The sequence below is a fragment of the Xenopus tropicalis genome, chromosome 2 (genome assembly GCF_000004195.4).
Source record: "Xenopus tropicalis strain Nigerian chromosome 2, UCB_Xtro_10.0, whole genome shotgun sequence".
Taxonomy (NCBI): Eukaryota; Metazoa; Chordata; class Amphibia; order Anura; family Pipidae; genus Xenopus; species Xenopus tropicalis.
Genome location: NC_030678.2, coordinates 104,722,590 through 104,741,300, shown reverse-complemented (window position 1 = coordinate 104,741,300; position 18,711 = coordinate 104,722,590). Strand labels below are relative to the sequence as shown.

The window sequence follows — 18,711 nt, the reverse complement described above, 5'->3', positions numbered from 1 at the left end:
AATCAGTGTGTCCAGGCACATTCCCTTCTCACTACAATTTCTTCTTTAGAATACGGAGATAAAATGCTGAGCCATAATTACCTGCATCTTCTTGGATTTTTAATAAGCTGGTCTGTTGCCAGATCAGAACTATTACACAGGGTGATAATCGACTGCAAAATTTGACAGTGAAGAGAATTTCTCTGTCTGCCATCGCCCTTAAAGGAGTAGGAAAGTCATTTTGGCATTTTACTGCCAATAGATTTGCCACATTAATGCCACCTGCTGAAACCATTACCATAACCTGAGTTAACAGTTATAGAAGCTTTCTCCATTTGCTTAAGATAGCAGCTGCCATTTTAAGTAGCTTCCTTCCTGCTCTAGCCTATAGCTGAGATCACACATTCCTGAGGGAGGGGGGAGGGAGTACTTAGCATTCTAGTGGGAGGGGGAGCAGGAGAGAGGAGAGAATGGTGCAGACTCTGGTCCCGGGAATTAAGGATGTTTCTGAGAGAGGAAATCAGACACTGGAACACCATGTTTACAAAAAAAGATATAAGAAATCCTGTGTTTCTTTTTATAGTGCACCATTACTGTAAGTGCTTATGACTGTATTTCTTTGCTTTTACCTTTCCTTCTCCTTTAAAGGAGTAGTAGTAAAAGATTTGGGAAGCATATTGTATTGGCAATGAGCACTGACACCGTTTTACAGAAGTTGTACCAGACTTTAGTTTACAGTAGTTTTGTTCTAATTTGAGGTATGCTACATCTTCTTTCTCACATCCCTGTAAAAAATATATTCAAAATGATACCTGATGTACCCAGCAATATGATAAAACAACTTAAATCACACTTGACTCTCAGAAAGTTACTTTTCTAAAGAGCCTTATACCTGCATAAAGTTCCCTTCTGTCTTTTTAAGTAACACTGAATGTCTGGTTGCTGGCTAGGTACAGGAAAATGCAAGATTAGTAACTTGGTATCTCTTTAGAATTATGCTTTTACTGTTTCATCATGTCTTTGACACTTGAATTGAAAGAGGTGAAACTTCGGTGATAGCTTTTATTGTGCAAGTCTATTTTTAATTATTAACTAAGGGAATCCTTATAATTTAATTTTTTAGTGGTGACTACAATACAATCTTGCTATCTCCTTGTAGGCAAACTCTAATTGAACAAATCTGCATTTAAGGGCATATTAATTACAAATCTTGAATTTCTTTGCTTAATCCTGTAGGAAAGTGCTGCTGCGGGAAGTGGAATCCCAATATGCCGTCAAGCCCAGACAAAATTAGAAGTTGCACTTTACATGTTCCTCTGGAGTCCTGACACTGAGGCAGTTCTTGTTGCAATGTCCTGTTTTCGAAGTTTGTGTGAAGAGGCAGACATCCGGTGTGGGGTTGATGAAGTATCTGTTCATAATTTTTTGCCAAATTACAACACATTTATGGAGTTTGCATCAGTAAGCAACATGGTGTCGACTGGTAAGATCTCGCTAAGCTCCCTCTACATGTATTCAGTCACTGCCTGAGGTGGTGTTATCTAGCACTGCGCTCAGATAGAGATGATTGCACGAAAGATCGGAAATTGCCACGTGTGTGGCCACCTTTAGGCTAAAGCCACACCGGGCTGTTTCTTAGCCTGCGCTTAAGGGCCTAGGCAGATAGGGAGATTAGTTGCCATGCGTCTAATCTCCACGGTATGCCATCCCACCAGCTAGAATGTAAATCGCAGGTGGGATGGCATACGCGGCACCGAAATCGCCGAAGTTTCCTCTCAAGGCAACTTCGGCGATTTTGGCAAATCGCTGCGCCGTGTATGCCACACCACCGGCGATTTACATTCTAGCCGGTGGAATGGCATATCGGGGAGATTTGTCTCAGGTGACTAATCTCCCCATCTGTCATGGCCCTAAATGTCTGGGTTGCAGACACACAGTGGATTTTGGCATCAAAATGCATAGTTATTTGTTTCAGTGCCAAATTCCACTTTATTCTGTTTACTGAACGAAATAGACAGTAGTTCCAATGGCTTTTGTGGGACTCATTAAAGCCAGGGGCCTAACCAATGTATAGTTTGATATACAGTACTTTTGAGAAACGTTTGCTAGTCTACAACCAGTAGTAGGGTATTTTCTGTAGACCTTGCAGGAACAGGAGCACTGTTCTTTGAAATCAGGTTCCTCTGAATGACTGTTACAATTTTAATTACAATCCTATCCACCAAGAACTGGTGTTTTGTTACATGAATATCTTACATGTTCTATAGGGAGAGCAGCTCTGCAGAAGCGAGTTATGGCCTTATTAAGAAGAATAGAACACCCTACTGCAGGAAACACGGAGGTATGTGGCAATATAAAGTATTTACCCACCCTGGAAATTTTCATGCTTTATTGTCATAAAACATAAAATCAGAGTTGAGTATTTATCAACAGAAATAGACTTTCAGGTCAAAGGGAAAAGTGATTAATTTAACTACAATGGAAAAACACAACACATTTTTATTGTCCCAAATTTTATTTTTATATGTCAATATTTAGGCTTGGGAAGATACACATGCAAAATGGGATCATGCCACAAGACTGATTCTAAACTACCCCAAAACTAAATTGGAGGATGGGCAGGTAAGGCAATGTTTTCCCTCTCAAAATTATTACTTGCTTACTATGCTTTTTGCATTCCAACCTGTTAGGGAAAACGGTTACAAATTTTTAAAAATCTATATTGTGTTTGTGAGCCAGGATCATAAATGTAATTTTAAAGTGGACTTAAACCAAACTATACCATTTTCACAATGAAATATAATATAATTCTAAGCCTATTTCAAGTATACATTGAATTACAGATATTAAGTTATTGTTAATATAATTTGTAGAAGTAGTAGCTATTAAACACTTATGCCATTGAAAGACTATAATGCTAGCTAATATACCCTCCAGCCAATACTTTATTCCCCATAATGCTTTGCACACTTCTTGTGGATTTTTTTTAATACTCTGGGAATAACAAAATAATAGTTATTGGGGGAACTGAAGTCTTTGCTGGAGGAGAGTTGGCATTTATAACGTGTTTAAATTGTTACAATTGTAGTCGGGAACAACAGTGCAGGGAATAGGTTGCTTAGAATTATATTTGCTTTGCAAAATGCTGTAGTTGGGTTACAGACAATATAATTTTTATGCGGCCTTCAGGTAAAACCTATGGGCTAGGTCAAAAAAGCAAAACATATTTGAAAATGTTGTGTGGGGGCATAATTGTCAGCCTGCAGTTGTGCAGAATGTCATTGGAGACATGCTTGAAATGCTACAGGGAACTAGCCTCTTGAGGAATACATTTGCTTGGCTATTAATGTAATTTCCCCCTATCAATGTTAATGATAAGTGGGGCTTTATGGATTAGTTTATAATTATTATATAACTATATGATGATTGTTGGATGCCCAAAAGTGGGCAAGCTGTGAACAGCCAATCAGATTTTACCTATTGACTTGGCGGAAATTCAACCTGCTGCCATTCTCACAATATTAACGCCAGGATCCCCAAACTCTTCACAGTTGGTCACTAGGGCACTGCAGTTTTAAGTTTGAAAAAGTGGGCGGAGCAATGAACAGCCAGTCAGATTTTACCTGTTGAATTTTACTGGTTTAATGCCAGGGTTCCCAAACTTTGCACAGTTTGTCACTGGGTGACTACATATCAAATTTAGAAAAGTTTGTGGCGCCAACAACAGCCATTCTTTAAATATTAATACTAAGGTCCCCAAACTTTGCAGAATTAGTCACCAGGTACCTGCAGTTCGAGGTTAGAAAAAGTGGGCGTTGCCACCGACAATCAGATTCTACCTGTTGACTTTTAATAGGGAGTTTGACCAGCTGCCATTCTCACAGTATTAATACCAGGGTACCCAAACTCTTCACAGGGGACTGCAGTTTTAGGTTTGAAAAGTGGGTGCAGCCACAAACAGATTTCATCAATTAAATTTTTTGTGGTTGAAATTTAAGATACTGCTATTCTTATACTGTTTGCGCCAGGGTCCCCAAAGTTAGTCACTCGGTGACAATAATTCAAGCATTGAAAAAAGTGCGTGGAGCTACAGACAGCCAATCTTATTTTTTTTTTATTGATTTTAATCTGCAAATTTTAACTGCTGCCATTGTCACAAGTTTAATGCAAGTATCCCCAAACTTATGTTTGTCACTGGGGGACAAAGGTTACAGGTTAGAATAAAAGTGGGCGGAGCCACCAACATCCAATCACATCTCACCTATTTACGTTCAATGATGAAATGTAAAACGCTGTCAGTCCCACAATTTTTGCCCGAGTCCCCAAATGTTGTAAAGTTGGTCACTGGGGGACTGCAGTTCAAAAATAGGAAAAGTGGGTTGGGCCACTAACAGCCAATCCGTTTTCACTCATTGAATTTCATTGGTTTAAATTTAAAATGCTATCATTCTCACACTATTTATGCCAGGGTGCCCATTGTTTCTCACAGGGTGACCTCGACTCAAGGTTAGAAAAAAAATGGCACACACACCAACCACCAATCACAATTCCCCTAGGGTCCCTAAACATTGCAGAGTTAGTCACTGGGTAACTGCAGTTCCAGGTTAGAGAACGTGGGCAAAGCCACCAATCAGATGTCATTGCTGCCAGATTGCTGCCATTCAGACACTATTAAAACCAGGGTCCCAAATCTTTGCACAGTGGTTTTTACTACATAACTGTGGTCCAAGGTTAGAAAAACTGGGTGGAGTCAACAACAGCCAGCCAGCAACAGATCAGAGTTCATTCATTCCAGTATCTCATTCAAACCTTTGTCTGGTTGCTAAGGTAAACAAGACCCTAGCAAGCTGCTGCTGAAATTTCAAAGTGGAAACCTGCTGAAAAAATCTATATAACTGAAAAACCACAAAATAAAAAAATTAAGACCAATTGCAAACTGTCTCAGAATATCATTGTCTACATTACATACATAGTAACATAGTAAGTTGGGTTGAAAAAAGACATACGTCCATCAAGTTCAACCATAATGCCTATATATAACCTGCCTAACTACTAGTTGATCCAGAGGAAGGCAAAAAAAACCCCATCTGAAGCCTCTCTAATTTGCCGCAGAGGGGAAAAAATTCCTTCCTGACTCCAAGATGGCAATCGGACCAGTCCCTGGATCAACTAGTACTAAGAGCTATCTCCCATAACCCTGTATTCCCTCACTTGTACTGAGAGCTATCCCATACCCTGTATTCCCTCACTTGCTAAGAATCCATCCAGCCCCTTCTTAAAGTTATATAATGTATCAGCCAGCACGACTGATTCGGGGAGGGAATTCCACAACTTCACAGCTCTCACAGTAAAAAACCTTTCCGAATATTTAAATGGAACCTCCCTTCTTCTGAACGAAGTGGGTGCCCTCGTGTCCGTTGGAAGGACCTACTGTTAAATAAAACATTAGAGAGGTTATTATATGATCCCTTTATATATTTATACATAGTTATCATGTCACCTCTTAAGCGTCTCTTCTCCAGTGTAAACAGACCCAACTTGGCCAGTCTTTCTTCATAACTGAGACTTTCCATACCCTTTACCAGCTTAGTTGCCCTTCTCTGGACCCTCTCTAACTCAATAATGTCCCGTTTGAGCACTGGAGACCAAAACTGAACAGCAAATTCTAGATGGGGCCTTACCAGCGCTCTGTAAAGGGGAAGAATAACCCCCTCCTCCCGTGAATCTATACCCCTTTTAATACAGCTCAAAACCTTGTTTGCCCTTGTAGCTGCTGCCTGGCATTGCTTGCTACAGCCAAGTTTATTATCTACAAGGACTCCAAGGTCCTTCTCCATTATGGATTTGCCTAGTGCAGTCCCATTAAGGGTATACGGGGCTTGCATATTTTTACATCCCAGGTGCATGACCTTACATTTATCCACATTAAATCTCATCTGCCACTTAGCTGCCCAGATTGCCAGTTGGTCAAGATCCTGCTGCAGGGATGTCACATCCTGGATAGAATTGACTGGTCTGCAGAGTTTTGTGTCATCTGCAAACACTGATACATTACTCATAATACCCTCCCCTAAGTCATTTATGAACAAATTAAACAAAAGTGGACCCAGTACAGAACCCTGAGGGACCCCACTGAGGACCTTATTCCAAGTAGAGAATGTACCATTAACAACCACCCTCTGTACCCGATCCTTTAGCCAGTTTTCTATCCATGTGCAAATGACTTCACTAAGACCAATAGACCTTAGCTTAGAAAGCAGTCGTTTGTGGGGAACGGTATCAAATGCTTTGGCAATATCCAAATAGATTATATCTACTGCATCCCCACTGTCCAGCTTCTTACTTACCTCATCATAAAACGCAATTAAATTGGTCTGACATGACCTGTCCTTCATAAAGCCATGCTGATTACTGCTCATAATGGCATTCTCCACTACATAATTTTGAATGTGATCCCTTAACAAGCCTTCAAATAACTTGCCCACCACGGATATCAAACTTACAGGCCTATAATTGCCAGGCTGAGATCTTACTCCCTTTTTAAATATGGGAATGACATTCGCCTTCTTCCAATCCCTAGGTACCATACCTGATGAAAGAGAGTCTGAGAATATCAGAAACAAGGGCCACTGCAATTCTGCCCCTAGCTCTCTCAGTACCCGAGGGTGTATTCCATCTGGCCCAGGTGCCTTGTTTACATTTATCGTGTGTAACCCTTTAAGCACCATATCCTGTGCCAGCCACTGTGTAGTTGGAGCTGAGGCAACAGTGAAGCTATTGGGTGGGACTTGGCCCACTGGCTCCTCTACTGTATACACAGAAGAAAAGAACTGTTTAAGCACATCTGCCTTTTCTGTATCCGCTGTAACCATATTGTTATAACTCAATGGGGCCACACCCTCAACCTGCATCTTTTTACTATTAATATACTTAAAAAACTTTTTGGGGTTAGTCTTGGCCTCGGCCGCGATGCGCTCCTCATTTTCTATCTTTGCGTTCCGGATTGCTGTTTTACAACACTTGTTATAGTGTTTATATTCATTGAACGCAGCTACTGTCCCCTCTGACTTATATTTCTTAAAAGCTTTCCTTTTTTTCCCCATTATTCTAAAAGAAGTAGTTTAAATTTCCATCCAGATCAGATGCCTACCGAGTAGATCCACATCTATAATACTTTTAATGTTTTCCTGTCCCATTGGGTGCCCATGTAGGTTGCATGTTCATACCAAAGCTGCACTGAACAACAGAAGGTGACAGAATATCTCATATGATGCCATTTTTAGATTTTAGTTTTTCATGAACTTTGTACTTTTTTTTATTGCTTTTTTTTTTCTTTACAGGCCCCAGAAAGCCTTCATAAAACAATTGTGAAAAGGAGAATGTCTCATGTAAGTGGAGGGGGATCTATAGACCTGTCTGACACAGATTGTCTGCAGGAATGGATCAACATGACTGGTTTCCTTTCTGCTCTTGGAGGAGTCTGCCTTCAACATCGAGGCAATGCTGGACTAGTTACTTACAGTCCACCCATGGGTCCAGTTAATGAACGCAAAGGTTCTGTAATATCAATGGTTTCCACTGAAGGAAATGCAGAAACGCCTGTCAGCAAATTTCTTGATCGCTTACTGTCTCTGATGGTGTGCAACCATGAAAAAGTGGGGATACAAATTCGAAATAACATTAAGGATTTAGTTGGTTTGGAGTTAAGCCCGGCTCTCTATCCAATGTTATTTAATAAAATGAAGAACAACATAAGCAAATTTTTTGACTCTCAAGGACAGGTAAATAAATGATTACCTTTGTTGAATTCTATAGGACTGATAAATATACCTTCCTTGTCTTGATTTTTTAAAAGTCATCTGTTTTTCTTCCAACCACAGAAATCTGTCCTTTTTTTCTATTTTTTCTTCATTTATAAAGTGGTTTGTTTTCTCAGTTCTCATTGTCTTGTGTACATTGCAGGTTCTCCTAACGGATACAAACACCCAGTTTGTCGAGCAGACAATTACCATACTGAAGAACTTGCTTGATAATCACACAGAAGGCAGTTCAGAGCATTTGGGCCAAGCAAGTCTTGAAACAATGATGCTAAATTTAGTAAGGTAATTGTCTTTATGAAGGTATGCACCTTCTTTAGGCACTATTATTATTTTACAATGGAGTGATCAAGAATATGTTCTCTAGCTTCTGCAAAAACACTTCACTTTGCCTCAAGGAAAGTAAAATTAAGATTATTTAAGGCCACTTAATTTAGTAACTTAATTTAGTGATAAATAACTGGTGTATTTCAGTCCAGTAGATACATCTCTGATGTGTAAATTGATTAAAGAGCTACCTCATATATTTCCACTTTGGTATTTCCAAAATGGTAGGCTAAAGACTAATTGCCCTTCAGCATATGATTGTTATGTCTATATGTGTGATGATGTGCTTGACATAATGCAATAAATTAACTTTTTATTCTCCTAAGGTACGTCCGGGTGCTAGGCAACTTGGTCCATGCCATCCAGATTAAAACAAAGCTCTGTCAGTTGGTGGAAGTTATGATGGAAAGAAGAGATGACCTCTCATTCTGTCAAGAGATGAAATTTAGGTAACCACTTGCAGAGCTATATCTCATAGTCCCTAATGTCATAGTTTGTTCAAAATGATGTTAATTATTATGATTGCGTTATTGTTGAATATGTGTCAGTTCCTACTTCAACAATGGAATAAAGCGTACCTTTTTCCCCCTAGGTAGCAGAAAAGTTTGCCTACAAAACTTTTTCATATGCTTTTCATCTGCAAAATATTTGAGCTGTGGTTAGTAAAAAAATGCTGCCCCCTTTCCCACAAAGAACAGCTGTAAACATTTAATAATGCATAATGCTATCTGTGATGACTGCTATTGTTTTTTGCAAGTTGCTATAAAGAGAATATATTTAGGGGCACTTAATCGAATTTTTATTTTTTATTTCTCTGTACGGCTTACCTAGCAGCAGTGAAGGACTAGTGCACAAGTTTGGTTACTTTACTCTACACTTGGGGTGGAACAACTGACAATGGAATGGAATGCTCAAAAGACATTCATATTGCAAAATACTGCAGCTGGTCAACTTTTTATTTATTTTTTAATTAATTGCCATTGTATTCTGACTCACTAAATCTTGTTGGCACAGTCAGTGACACCCTGCATTCTAAAAGCAGATTGTCTGTTAGATTGTTGGTTGTTTTTATTATCTTTCTGTTCAGATACTTCCTTGTTTCATCCTGGTGCCCAAATAACTCTTTGGCTAGGGTAAGTAAACCTTAAAGGGGAAGTAAAGGCAAAAATAATATTGCACTTAGTGCTTCTCCGCCATTTGCAATATACTTTGGTTAGAAAATCTGTACAGTTTCTTTAAAATGAACGATCTGCATCTCAATTCACCATTACTCTCCTCTCCCTCTGGAATCAGCTTACAGAAATCCTTTGTTGGCCTGACCACCAGCCAGAGTCAGCCCTCAGGAGTAGTGAGAATAAATCAGCCCTGCTCTGCATTCCAAAGGGCAGAAGGGAAGCAGAGTGGTGTTATTTCATGTTTTTTTGCTTATCAACAGCCCTGGATTACAGTTTGAGGCACCCAGAGGCCTCTCCATTCTTCCACCCTGGCATGCAGTGTTGCGCTGAAGTTTTTTGCGCGTCCCGTCCCCAGTGCTCCGTATCTGTGCACATTTCCATTGCGGCCAAAGTTTTTGCTGCCCTAGGCTTGGGCCTCTGTGGCCTCTCCACAAATCCGGCCCTCCTTTTAACGGAGGCTAAGCACAGTAAGAAACAACCTTGCTCTGCTTCCCTGCCCCTTACAATGTGGAGCAACTCTGATCGTTACTACTCTGACTGGCTGTTTGTCAGTGGATTCTGCCAGCCGCTTTCAGAGGGAAATCAGAAGAGGTGTGCATTGAGCTACAGAAGATCGTTAATTTTAAAGAAACGGTACAGATTTTCTAACCAAGTATATTGCAAATATGCTTTTTTGGTGGAGAAGCATTAAGTGCAATTTTATTTCTGCCTTTACATCCCCTTTAACTTCAAGAATACAATTTAAATTCCAAACTAGCAAGCTTCAGATCAAATATTAATGAAACAATTTATTTTGGGTTTTCTTGCCTTTTAAATATACAAAGTGGAGGCTCTATTGTTCACTGAACCACAGAGCCATAACTATAGGGAGGAATGCGACGATTTTGCAAATCCGCAACAATGCAAGCATATTCAGCTGATCCTCAAATTATGGACAGCACTCCATACTCCAATCTTATAATAAAATGCCCCTATTCACATAATTGGCACAGACCAGTAAAGCTGTATATAAAAAGATTGGAGTACAGAGTGCTGTCCATAATTTGAGGATCGTTTAGCAAGTTTACAGCATATTCAGCCGAGTAATGTTAAGAATCGATAGCCACATGCCTCCCATGAAAGTAGGGCAAAGTATTTTAGACTTTTGTGCTTGGCTAACACACATTAATTGTGTATGCTTTCTTTTTTCCATTTTTTTATGCCTTTAGGAACAAAATGGTGGAGTACTTAACTGACTGGGTAATGGGAACATCCAATCAGGCAGCGGATGAAGATGTAAAATGCCTGACAAGGTAGTTTTTCTAAAGTAGTATTTTTTTTTTCTTTTATGCAGTTGCAAAGAATCCACTCAGAATTTTTTTTTAAAATGTGCAGTATATTGTTCATTCTCTATTTTTGGTTTCCTTAGAGACTTAGATCAGGCCAGCATGGAAGCAGTTGTATCCCTACTCGCAGGTCTGCCTCTGCAGCCAGAGGAAGGGGATGGGGTGGAGTTAATGGAGGCAAAATCTCAGCTTTTCCTGAAGTAAGTTTATGCTTTTACTATCAGTGTGATTCTCGAAATATACATTGGAGAGCTTTAATTTATTTAAGTGCATCAGCACATCATCTGATTAACTTGGTCCTTCCTCTAACTACACAATGTAAAAACAGCACTTTATAGCCCCATCCACATGCTGTACCCAAGGTTAGGTAATGTGAACCAGTCAACAGCAGCACTCTGGTTATTTTGAAAAAAGTAATAACTTGTGTTCCAAAGGCAGCGTTTTGGGCTTTAATCTAGCCCTTTATCAAGCCTTTTTGGGTACAGGGAAGGTTGAAAAAATGTTGAGCTATGTGATAAAAATAAATCAAAACAAGACTCTTCAGTGGACTTTTGAAGGTATTATTAACTGTGGGAGTGGCAACACCCAATCTCTTGGAAAGAGAGAGAAAGAGTAGTAAACTGATGAGAACCTTTGTAGTAAACTGCACTCAAGAGTCAGGAGGTTATGATATTTCCTCTCTCCAACTCAGAAGGTCCACCATGCTCATTTGTAAACCAGTTGTACACATAGGTAATGAATGGAGCAGCATGTCTTACTCCTACATTACTTCCTGTAAACAAGCATATAGAATCTCACAAAATACTTGTTTTCAGAACATATAGTTTCAGATTAAACCTCCTGCTTGGCACGGTTTTTAAAGAAATTTTTTTTTTTGCCATAGCAATTGATAAGAACTATGAGGCATGATTAAAGTATGCCAGTTCAAAGAGGAAGACTTGACCATATGCACATTTGGTTCATACCTTCAGGTACTTCACGTTGTTCATGAACTTGTTAAATGACTGCAGCGAGGCTGAAGATGATGGAACCCAGACCGGTGGTCGAAAAAGGGGGATGTCTAGGAGACTGGCTTCCTTAAGGCACTGTACTGTCCTGGCCATGTCTAATTTGCTTAATGCTAATGTGGATAGTGGCCTTATGCATTCAATAGGTATGACTTTTTTCTTTTTTTTTGTGTTGGTGGAAAGGGGGAAATGTTAAAATAAAAGGAAAACTATAAGATTTTATACACTGTGCTGGATATGGTTTATAAATCATTAAATAATACTATTATGTTATATTATAATACAATATAATAAAGGCCACCTGAGTGCTCACCCATAGCCAATAAAACAAAGAAAATCAAATGAGCAAAAACTAAAAGGAGTAAAAAAAAGATTAAAAAAAAGCATATAGGAATAAATGTGAGAAGTAGCCACCACATCAAAATGTTAAACATATCACATAAGTATCTATTATTCGGAGCTGTATAGGATTAAATGGATACAGTTACACATAGGGACCTCCAGATGGGGACCAAATGTCACATTGGCCATTCATTTAACACGTTTTTGGTTTTTACTAGAATCCCTGGTTTTGCTGGTCTTTTTTTTTTTTTTTTTTTTTAATACATTCAGTAGAAAGGTTGACATGGTCTGTTTCTCAGAATTTATAAGAAGAAATCCAGCTTTTTTTCATTTGAATTTTTTATTTATTATTACTTTGTCGTTTTTTATTTTATTTAGGGCTTGGCTATCACAAGGATCTGCAGACAAGAGCGACATTTATGGAGGTTCTAACAAAAATACTACAGCAAGGAACAGAATTTGATACACTTGCTGAAACTGTTCTGGCTGATCGTTTTGAAAGACTAGTAGAATTGGTGACCATGATGGGAGATCAAGGCGAATTACCTATTGCAATGGCTTTAGCCAATGTTGTTCCATGCTCACAGTGGGTAAGTATTGGGTTTAATAGAATGTATAGTGGAGAACTATACATGTTGAAGGATAACTCTAATGCCTTATTATTGAGATTAGTTGCTTTTCTAGGAAGCTACTAAATGTGAATGAAGAGGCCAATGTTAGGAAGATCCAGCAAATGGATGGAACATATCTAGCAATTACATTAATGATCTCCTTAGATTCCCCCTTTTCCCTATGTACATAGCAAAGAAAATCACAGGGCATATTACTTACAGGTTATCTAATGGCTGCATGTGAAAATATCTTTTTTGTGTGTTTTGTGGATATTTGATCAGCCTGTAGTACCTCCATTATTTAGTAGTTTATGAATTCTGTGCTTAGGAACATTAGATGATAGCCTATGTGAAACAAATAACTAGCTCCTTGTATTCTTTGATAGGATGAGCTTGCTCGAGTTCTTGTGACACTTTTCGATTCTCGTCACCTACTCTACCAGCTTTTATGGAATATGTTTTCTAAGGAAGTTGAACTGGCAGATTCCATGCAGACACTGTTCAGAGGAAACAGCTTGGCTAGTAAAATAATGACATTTTGCTTTAAGGTTAGTAATGATATTGGAGTTATTGTGGCCCATAATAGTGGTTTTCTGGTTTTTCCATTCAATGTACCATGTGTTCTTGATATATACATGCAGTTTAGCCCTTTTCTTTGATGCAGCTGTACAGAAAAGCTGTTCTGCTTGTTATGACATTGCTATTTGCCTTCTCCCTTTTGATGTTGTCTGCAGGTCTATGGTGCCACATATCTACAAAAGCTTCTGGAACCTTTACTAAGGACTTTCATTACATCACCTGAGTGGCAATATGTCAGTTTTGAGGTTGACTCAACAAGGTTAGGAAAAAAAAAAATAAAATAAAAAAAATTTTTTTTTGTTTTTTCAATGTCAATACTAAGTTTTCTTTTACTTAAAATTGTCATGAAGCCTTTAGACTTTAACAAAGACATTAAATGTTTTTAAATTCTGTTATGTGTGCGTTCTTTCTTATTCTTTTGGGAATTTCATTAGACCTAGAAACATTACTTTTTAAAGATTTAGTCTCTTTTCCAGATGTCCTATGCAGGCATGTATAGGTTGAAAAAAAAAAAAAAAAGACTTGTGCATTACAGAACTGGAAATTTTCTCTAATAAATGTAGTCATAAAGGGATCTGCTAAAATATTTTTTTGTTAAAATGTACGTGTGCCATTGCTGAACATGTGAACATGAACATGTGAACATGAATAAGATGTGGAATTCTTGTATGTAGAAGTATTCTATACTGTGAAGAGGAAACATAGCATTTCTAAGCCAATGACATTTTGCCACCCTTTTTAATCTCTGCTACAGCAGCTGACAAAAATTCCCTTGTTTCCTATCTGCTAGCTGCGGATCACTGCCACGTATGTTTTCACGGCAATGCTTTCGATGTCAGCTGGCAAACCAGGGTGGTTTTGTCACCTACTGTAGCAGAGATTTATCATAGGTGACAAAGCATCCCGTCTGCCATTGTCCTTCGTTTCCTGCTTTGCTTTGTTCGCTTTTCTTTTCTGGAAATTTTTTTTCAAATATAGTAACAACATTTTTTGTGAAGTATTTAGCATGCCTTATTCTTAAAATATATGAAAAATGTAAGTAATATATTTCATGTGTAAATATTAAACACTACATACATTTGAAAAATGCTAGTCAAGTGTTCCTCATAATGTAGTAAAGTTATGGGTGTTCACCACTAAATATTTAATTGATTTTGAAGGCTTGAGGGAAATGAACTCTTGGAAGAAAATCAACGTCGCCTCCTACAGATGACTGAGAAATTCTTTCATGCCATTATTAACTCCACAAATGAGTTCCCAACACAGCTTCGTAGTGTGTGCCATTGTCTGTACCAGGTATGTCCACAATATAGCTAATAAGTCAAAATCTGTTTGCTGCTATCATGAATGTGTAACCGCTCCCTCCCTCCTTCTGTCCTGGCAGCAACTAGACAGAACAGTAACAGCTTAAGTTACTGATGCAGGAAACATTTGCTGGCTCTTTTCTGCTCAGTTCTGTTGTTGACCTGGAGCAGTAAAACTTAGCAGAAATGAATCAGGAGATTTTTTTTTTTTTTTTTGCTCTTTCATTTTTGCAGTAGTTTCAGCTTTTGCTTTTTGATCCAGGAATTTCAAGAGAGCACAGGTGGGACACCTGTGTGTTAATGTTATAAATATAAATGAAAAGTTAATTGCAATACTACTCAGAAGACAATGCTTAATTTATATTGGGTTGTGTGAGTACATTCTTTTTTTATGGTACAGCGCCAGTTCTGGGCAACGTACTACTCCAAAAAGGCTTTCCACCAGCAACTGTAGGAGTCGCCGGTGGAAAGCCCTTCGCAACATTTTATTTTCTGAAGTCAAGCTAAGTTGCCTGCAGGAGGAAACTTTGAGCAAATTCGGATTACAGCATGCGATGTGAAGGGCTTTCCACCGTAGACTCGTGTTGTTGCCAGTGGAAAGCCTTTTCAGAGCAGTTTGTTGCCCATGATATCAGATCTGTGGGCTCCATGGGTTCTTGCACTTAAGGGAAACCTACCTGTAGTCTGTTACACATCTCTCTTCAGCAAACATAAATGTTCTCTGTTCACATTTCTTGGAATTCTCTGCTGAACTGAAACGCTTATAGGAATTCTGGTTTACAGAACTGGCCAGAGTGCAGTGGAACTCAAGGCTGTGAGATACGAGATTTGACACAACAGTGCTTATTGTATGCAATGTTGCTCATTTACCAACCCGTATTTACACCTTGGCAATATCTTTTAGCGACCAATAAGTGGTTAGCTTTTTTAGCCTGCTGCAGGTAGAACAGTGTAAGTAAAAATTTGGCTGATTGCCACAGGTTACCTTCCATATGTAAGTTTGCCCAATGTTGATAAGTACCCTAATTTTTTTTAAAAATACGGGTATAGGGTACCTAGGGTACTCCAGATAAGGGGTCTTTCTGTAATCTCTGTACTTAAAGTCTACTAAAAAAGCAATAAAACATGAATTAAACCCAATAGAACTATTTTGCAGCCAATAAAGATTAATTATATCTTAGTTGAGATCAAGTACAAGGTACTGTTTTATTATTACAGAGAACAAAGAAATCAATTTTAAAAATCGGAATTATTTGATTAAAATTGAGTATATGGGGGGATAATCTTTCCATAATTCAAAGCTTTCTGGATAACTGGTTTCCGGATAACGGATCCCATACCTGGAAATATATATTTTAAGCAGAAATTAAATACCTTTGCTTTTTTAGAACACTTCCATTTCTGATGAGTGTTAATAAGAACCCATAGAATCATTGGATGACATATCTCTATTTGTCAGTTGCAGGCAAGCCTGTTATTAGGCACTGGTGGTCTTATAAATAGTGGTAATTATATATGTACTAATCTTCATGCTAGTCTAGTTGCATACTGCCATGTTAACTAGATTATGAATTTGCTTCTATTTTGTGTGTGTGGGGTCTCCTGCAGGGACTAATGTGAATTACATTCTCTAAAAAGTGCTAGGTAACGCTAGGTGCTAGGTATAAGTAGATCAGATTTATAGGATTAACTGTACTAGGCCTACAGGTTCTGTCTGCATGTTCTAGCAGATTAAAATCAAGGTTCTTTTATTTCTGGGGTATTAAATTTACCAGTTATTGCATTTGAAAGGGTTCATTGTGTGCTTCCTTTTTGGGCAATGAGCTAATTACCCTTGTTTTTTCTTAATTAAAGAGGCCCTGATGGTCTGTATTGCCCAAAGGGACTGTATTCCACATAAGACAGTCCATATTCTTTATTTGTTAAACTGGTTATTTTGTTTAGCAGATAGCTAAGGCAGCACTGGACTTCATATTGATTTCATCCTTGTAGAGTCTACATACAGAAACATTCCAGTTTCATTAGCGGAGTCTCTGCTGCTTGCTCAGCTCCCTAGAGAAGAGAAGGATTCATTAATAGAGACTCAATATCAGATTTTCTTGCTCACCTCCAGTGTCTGCAGAGAGTAATCAATCCCTAAACCATGTCAATAATATTTCTTTCATATTGTTTATTTTTAATTCCAAGGTTTTTTTTTATTGGCTTGAAAGTAACAGTCTGAATTTAATTTACCTAAAATTGATGTTACAAATCTGACACAAGTAGATTGTAGGCTGTAATTTAATTTTTTTCTCTACAGGAGTAAACAATTATAAAATAGTAATACTTCCTAATACTTTGTAGCAGTTTCCCCTTTACCAACTAATTATTCCATATAGTTCCTTTACCATCTCTAAGTCTGATGCTACATGAGGCTAATTCTTTGCCTGCAGAAAAATGCAGGCCGAGGATCAGCTCCTCTGCTTGCATCAGCCTCATTTCTTGCCTGCACCCAAAACCGTTTTGTTGGGCCAGGTGCAGACACACACACACAAAAGTTAGCATTTCAGAGCTGATATCCACCATATGTAGCAGCACCCGGGCCGACGCAGTGGTTCAGAGTGTAGGAATGGTAGAAGGCTGATGCCAGTGGAGGGACTGGTTCTCTGCCTGTGTTTTTCCACAGGCTGAGTATCAACCCTATGTGGCAATCCGCCTTAGCTGATGATGCTCCTATCTCTCCTCTCCTCTCCTTTTATCAGCCCTGATCTCATAGCTCTGCTGGTGCTATGTGTCTGTCACATTACTTCAACTCTCTATTGTCTTTTTCCTCCAGAGACCACCACTTCAGTCCATAATAGCCTGACAGCCACATTTCACACATCCTGCAACCTGTCCCTCTGACATGCCACCAGTTGGTAGGCCACCCTCTGCTCAATCGAATGATTTCCTTTTTCTCTGTAATATTGAAACAGTACCGAGCACTTGATCTTACTGTGCTGCAGGAAACCATAATGTTTGCAAAACAATCCTATTAGGTTTAAATAATGCACACTTTTTTTGGTTTGTTTTTTTAAGCAAAGTTTAACTTTTAGGTATGCGGGAAAATTCCTTATCTTTAAAGTGGACCTGTCACCCAGACATAAAAAGCTGTATAATAAAAGTCCTTTTGAAATTAAAAAAGAAACCTAAATTAATTTTTATATTAACACATCCAAACCCATTATAAAGGCATTTAAAAATCCCAGCTGCCAATCATATATTGCCTGCCCCGCCTCTATGCCTTAGGCATAGAGGTGGGGCAGACAAGTACTTTCAATTTTAGCACTCACTTTCCCCCTCCCTCCTAACCATCTAATTGTGTAGCCAGTGCATGGGCCTGGGCATCTGGTCCCCCATTCTGGCACATACACACGATTTTGGGGTGATACAAAGCTTGCCTTAATAACAGTGTCCACAAAATGGCACCTGACTATTTGATGTGATTGTGTAAGTCCAGGACTGAAGGAAACAAGATTTATATTAGTTATGTAGTGTAAGTGAAGTTTATTTTGCTTAACTAACACAATAGAAAAGAATTTCGAATTATTTCTTAGGGTGACTTGTCCCCTTTAAAACACCAGATCTCAAATAATAGATCATGCACTTATTACATTCTTCTAAAGATCTATACCTGAACACATTATAATATTTTACATTTATCAGTTCAAGACTTTGCTTAAACTACACCCCCCCCCCCCACTCTGGCATTATTCCCTTCCATGTTCCATTGGACATTTTCCCAATCTTTCAGCCTAACACATTTCTTTAGAGAAGTTGACCCTCACCTGGGTTAGCATTCCTATATGATACACTATAAGCCATCTACAAGTGCAATACTAAATGCCACATTTCTTCCTTTGACTTCCCATTCCTATACTTTGTGTTTTGAACTTCCTCTTTCCTTTTAGATTGTAAGCTGTAATGAGCAGGGCCCTTTTTTTTATCTCCAGTATCAATCAATATTTATATGCAATATGTGTGATACACCTCTTCATTGCAGTGTTAGAAAAAAAAAAAAAAAACATGTTAATAATGTGGCAGCTTTTTGTAAGTGGCATATGGTGTGCCAATATTTCTGTGGGGAAACCTGACAATCAAATTTCCTAGAACCTCTTGAAGCTGCTTGCCATGACAGTATATGAGCCATGCACACAGCAGTAAGTGTCCATGATACTTAATTTTTGCTTCTAACTTTGTGCTACAAGACACAGTGCTGTAATGAAA

General features: G+C 38.5%; 1 protein-coding gene across 4 annotated transcripts in view; it reads left to right on the top strand.

The window, feature by feature from the left end:
- The window catches only part of nf1 (neurofibromin 1), a 139,302-nt gene that overhangs the window by 46,663 nt on the left and 73,928 nt on the right, over window positions 1-18,711 (top strand). For all 4 annotated transcript variants that reach the window (XM_012957569.3, XM_002936819.5, XM_018091613.2 and 1 more), the window contains exons 17-29: window positions 1,216-1,462; window positions 2,247-2,320; window positions 2,518-2,601; window positions 7,320-7,760; window positions 7,942-8,081; window positions 8,450-8,572; window positions 10,507-10,590; window positions 10,707-10,823; window positions 11,595-11,776; window positions 12,351-12,562; window positions 12,970-13,131; window positions 13,318-13,421; window positions 14,323-14,458. In XM_012957569.3, coding sequence (XP_012813023.1) covers window positions 1,216-1,462; window positions 2,247-2,320; window positions 2,518-2,601; window positions 7,320-7,760; window positions 7,942-8,081; window positions 8,450-8,572; window positions 10,507-10,590; window positions 10,707-10,823; window positions 11,595-11,776; window positions 12,351-12,562; window positions 12,970-13,131; window positions 13,318-13,421; window positions 14,323-14,458 — 2,106 coding nt within the window. The remainder of the gene's footprint in view (window positions 1-1,215; window positions 1,463-2,246; window positions 2,321-2,517; window positions 2,602-7,319; window positions 7,761-7,941; window positions 8,082-8,449; window positions 8,573-10,506; window positions 10,591-10,706; window positions 10,824-11,594; window positions 11,777-12,350; window positions 12,563-12,969; window positions 13,132-13,317; window positions 13,422-14,322; window positions 14,459-18,711) is intronic.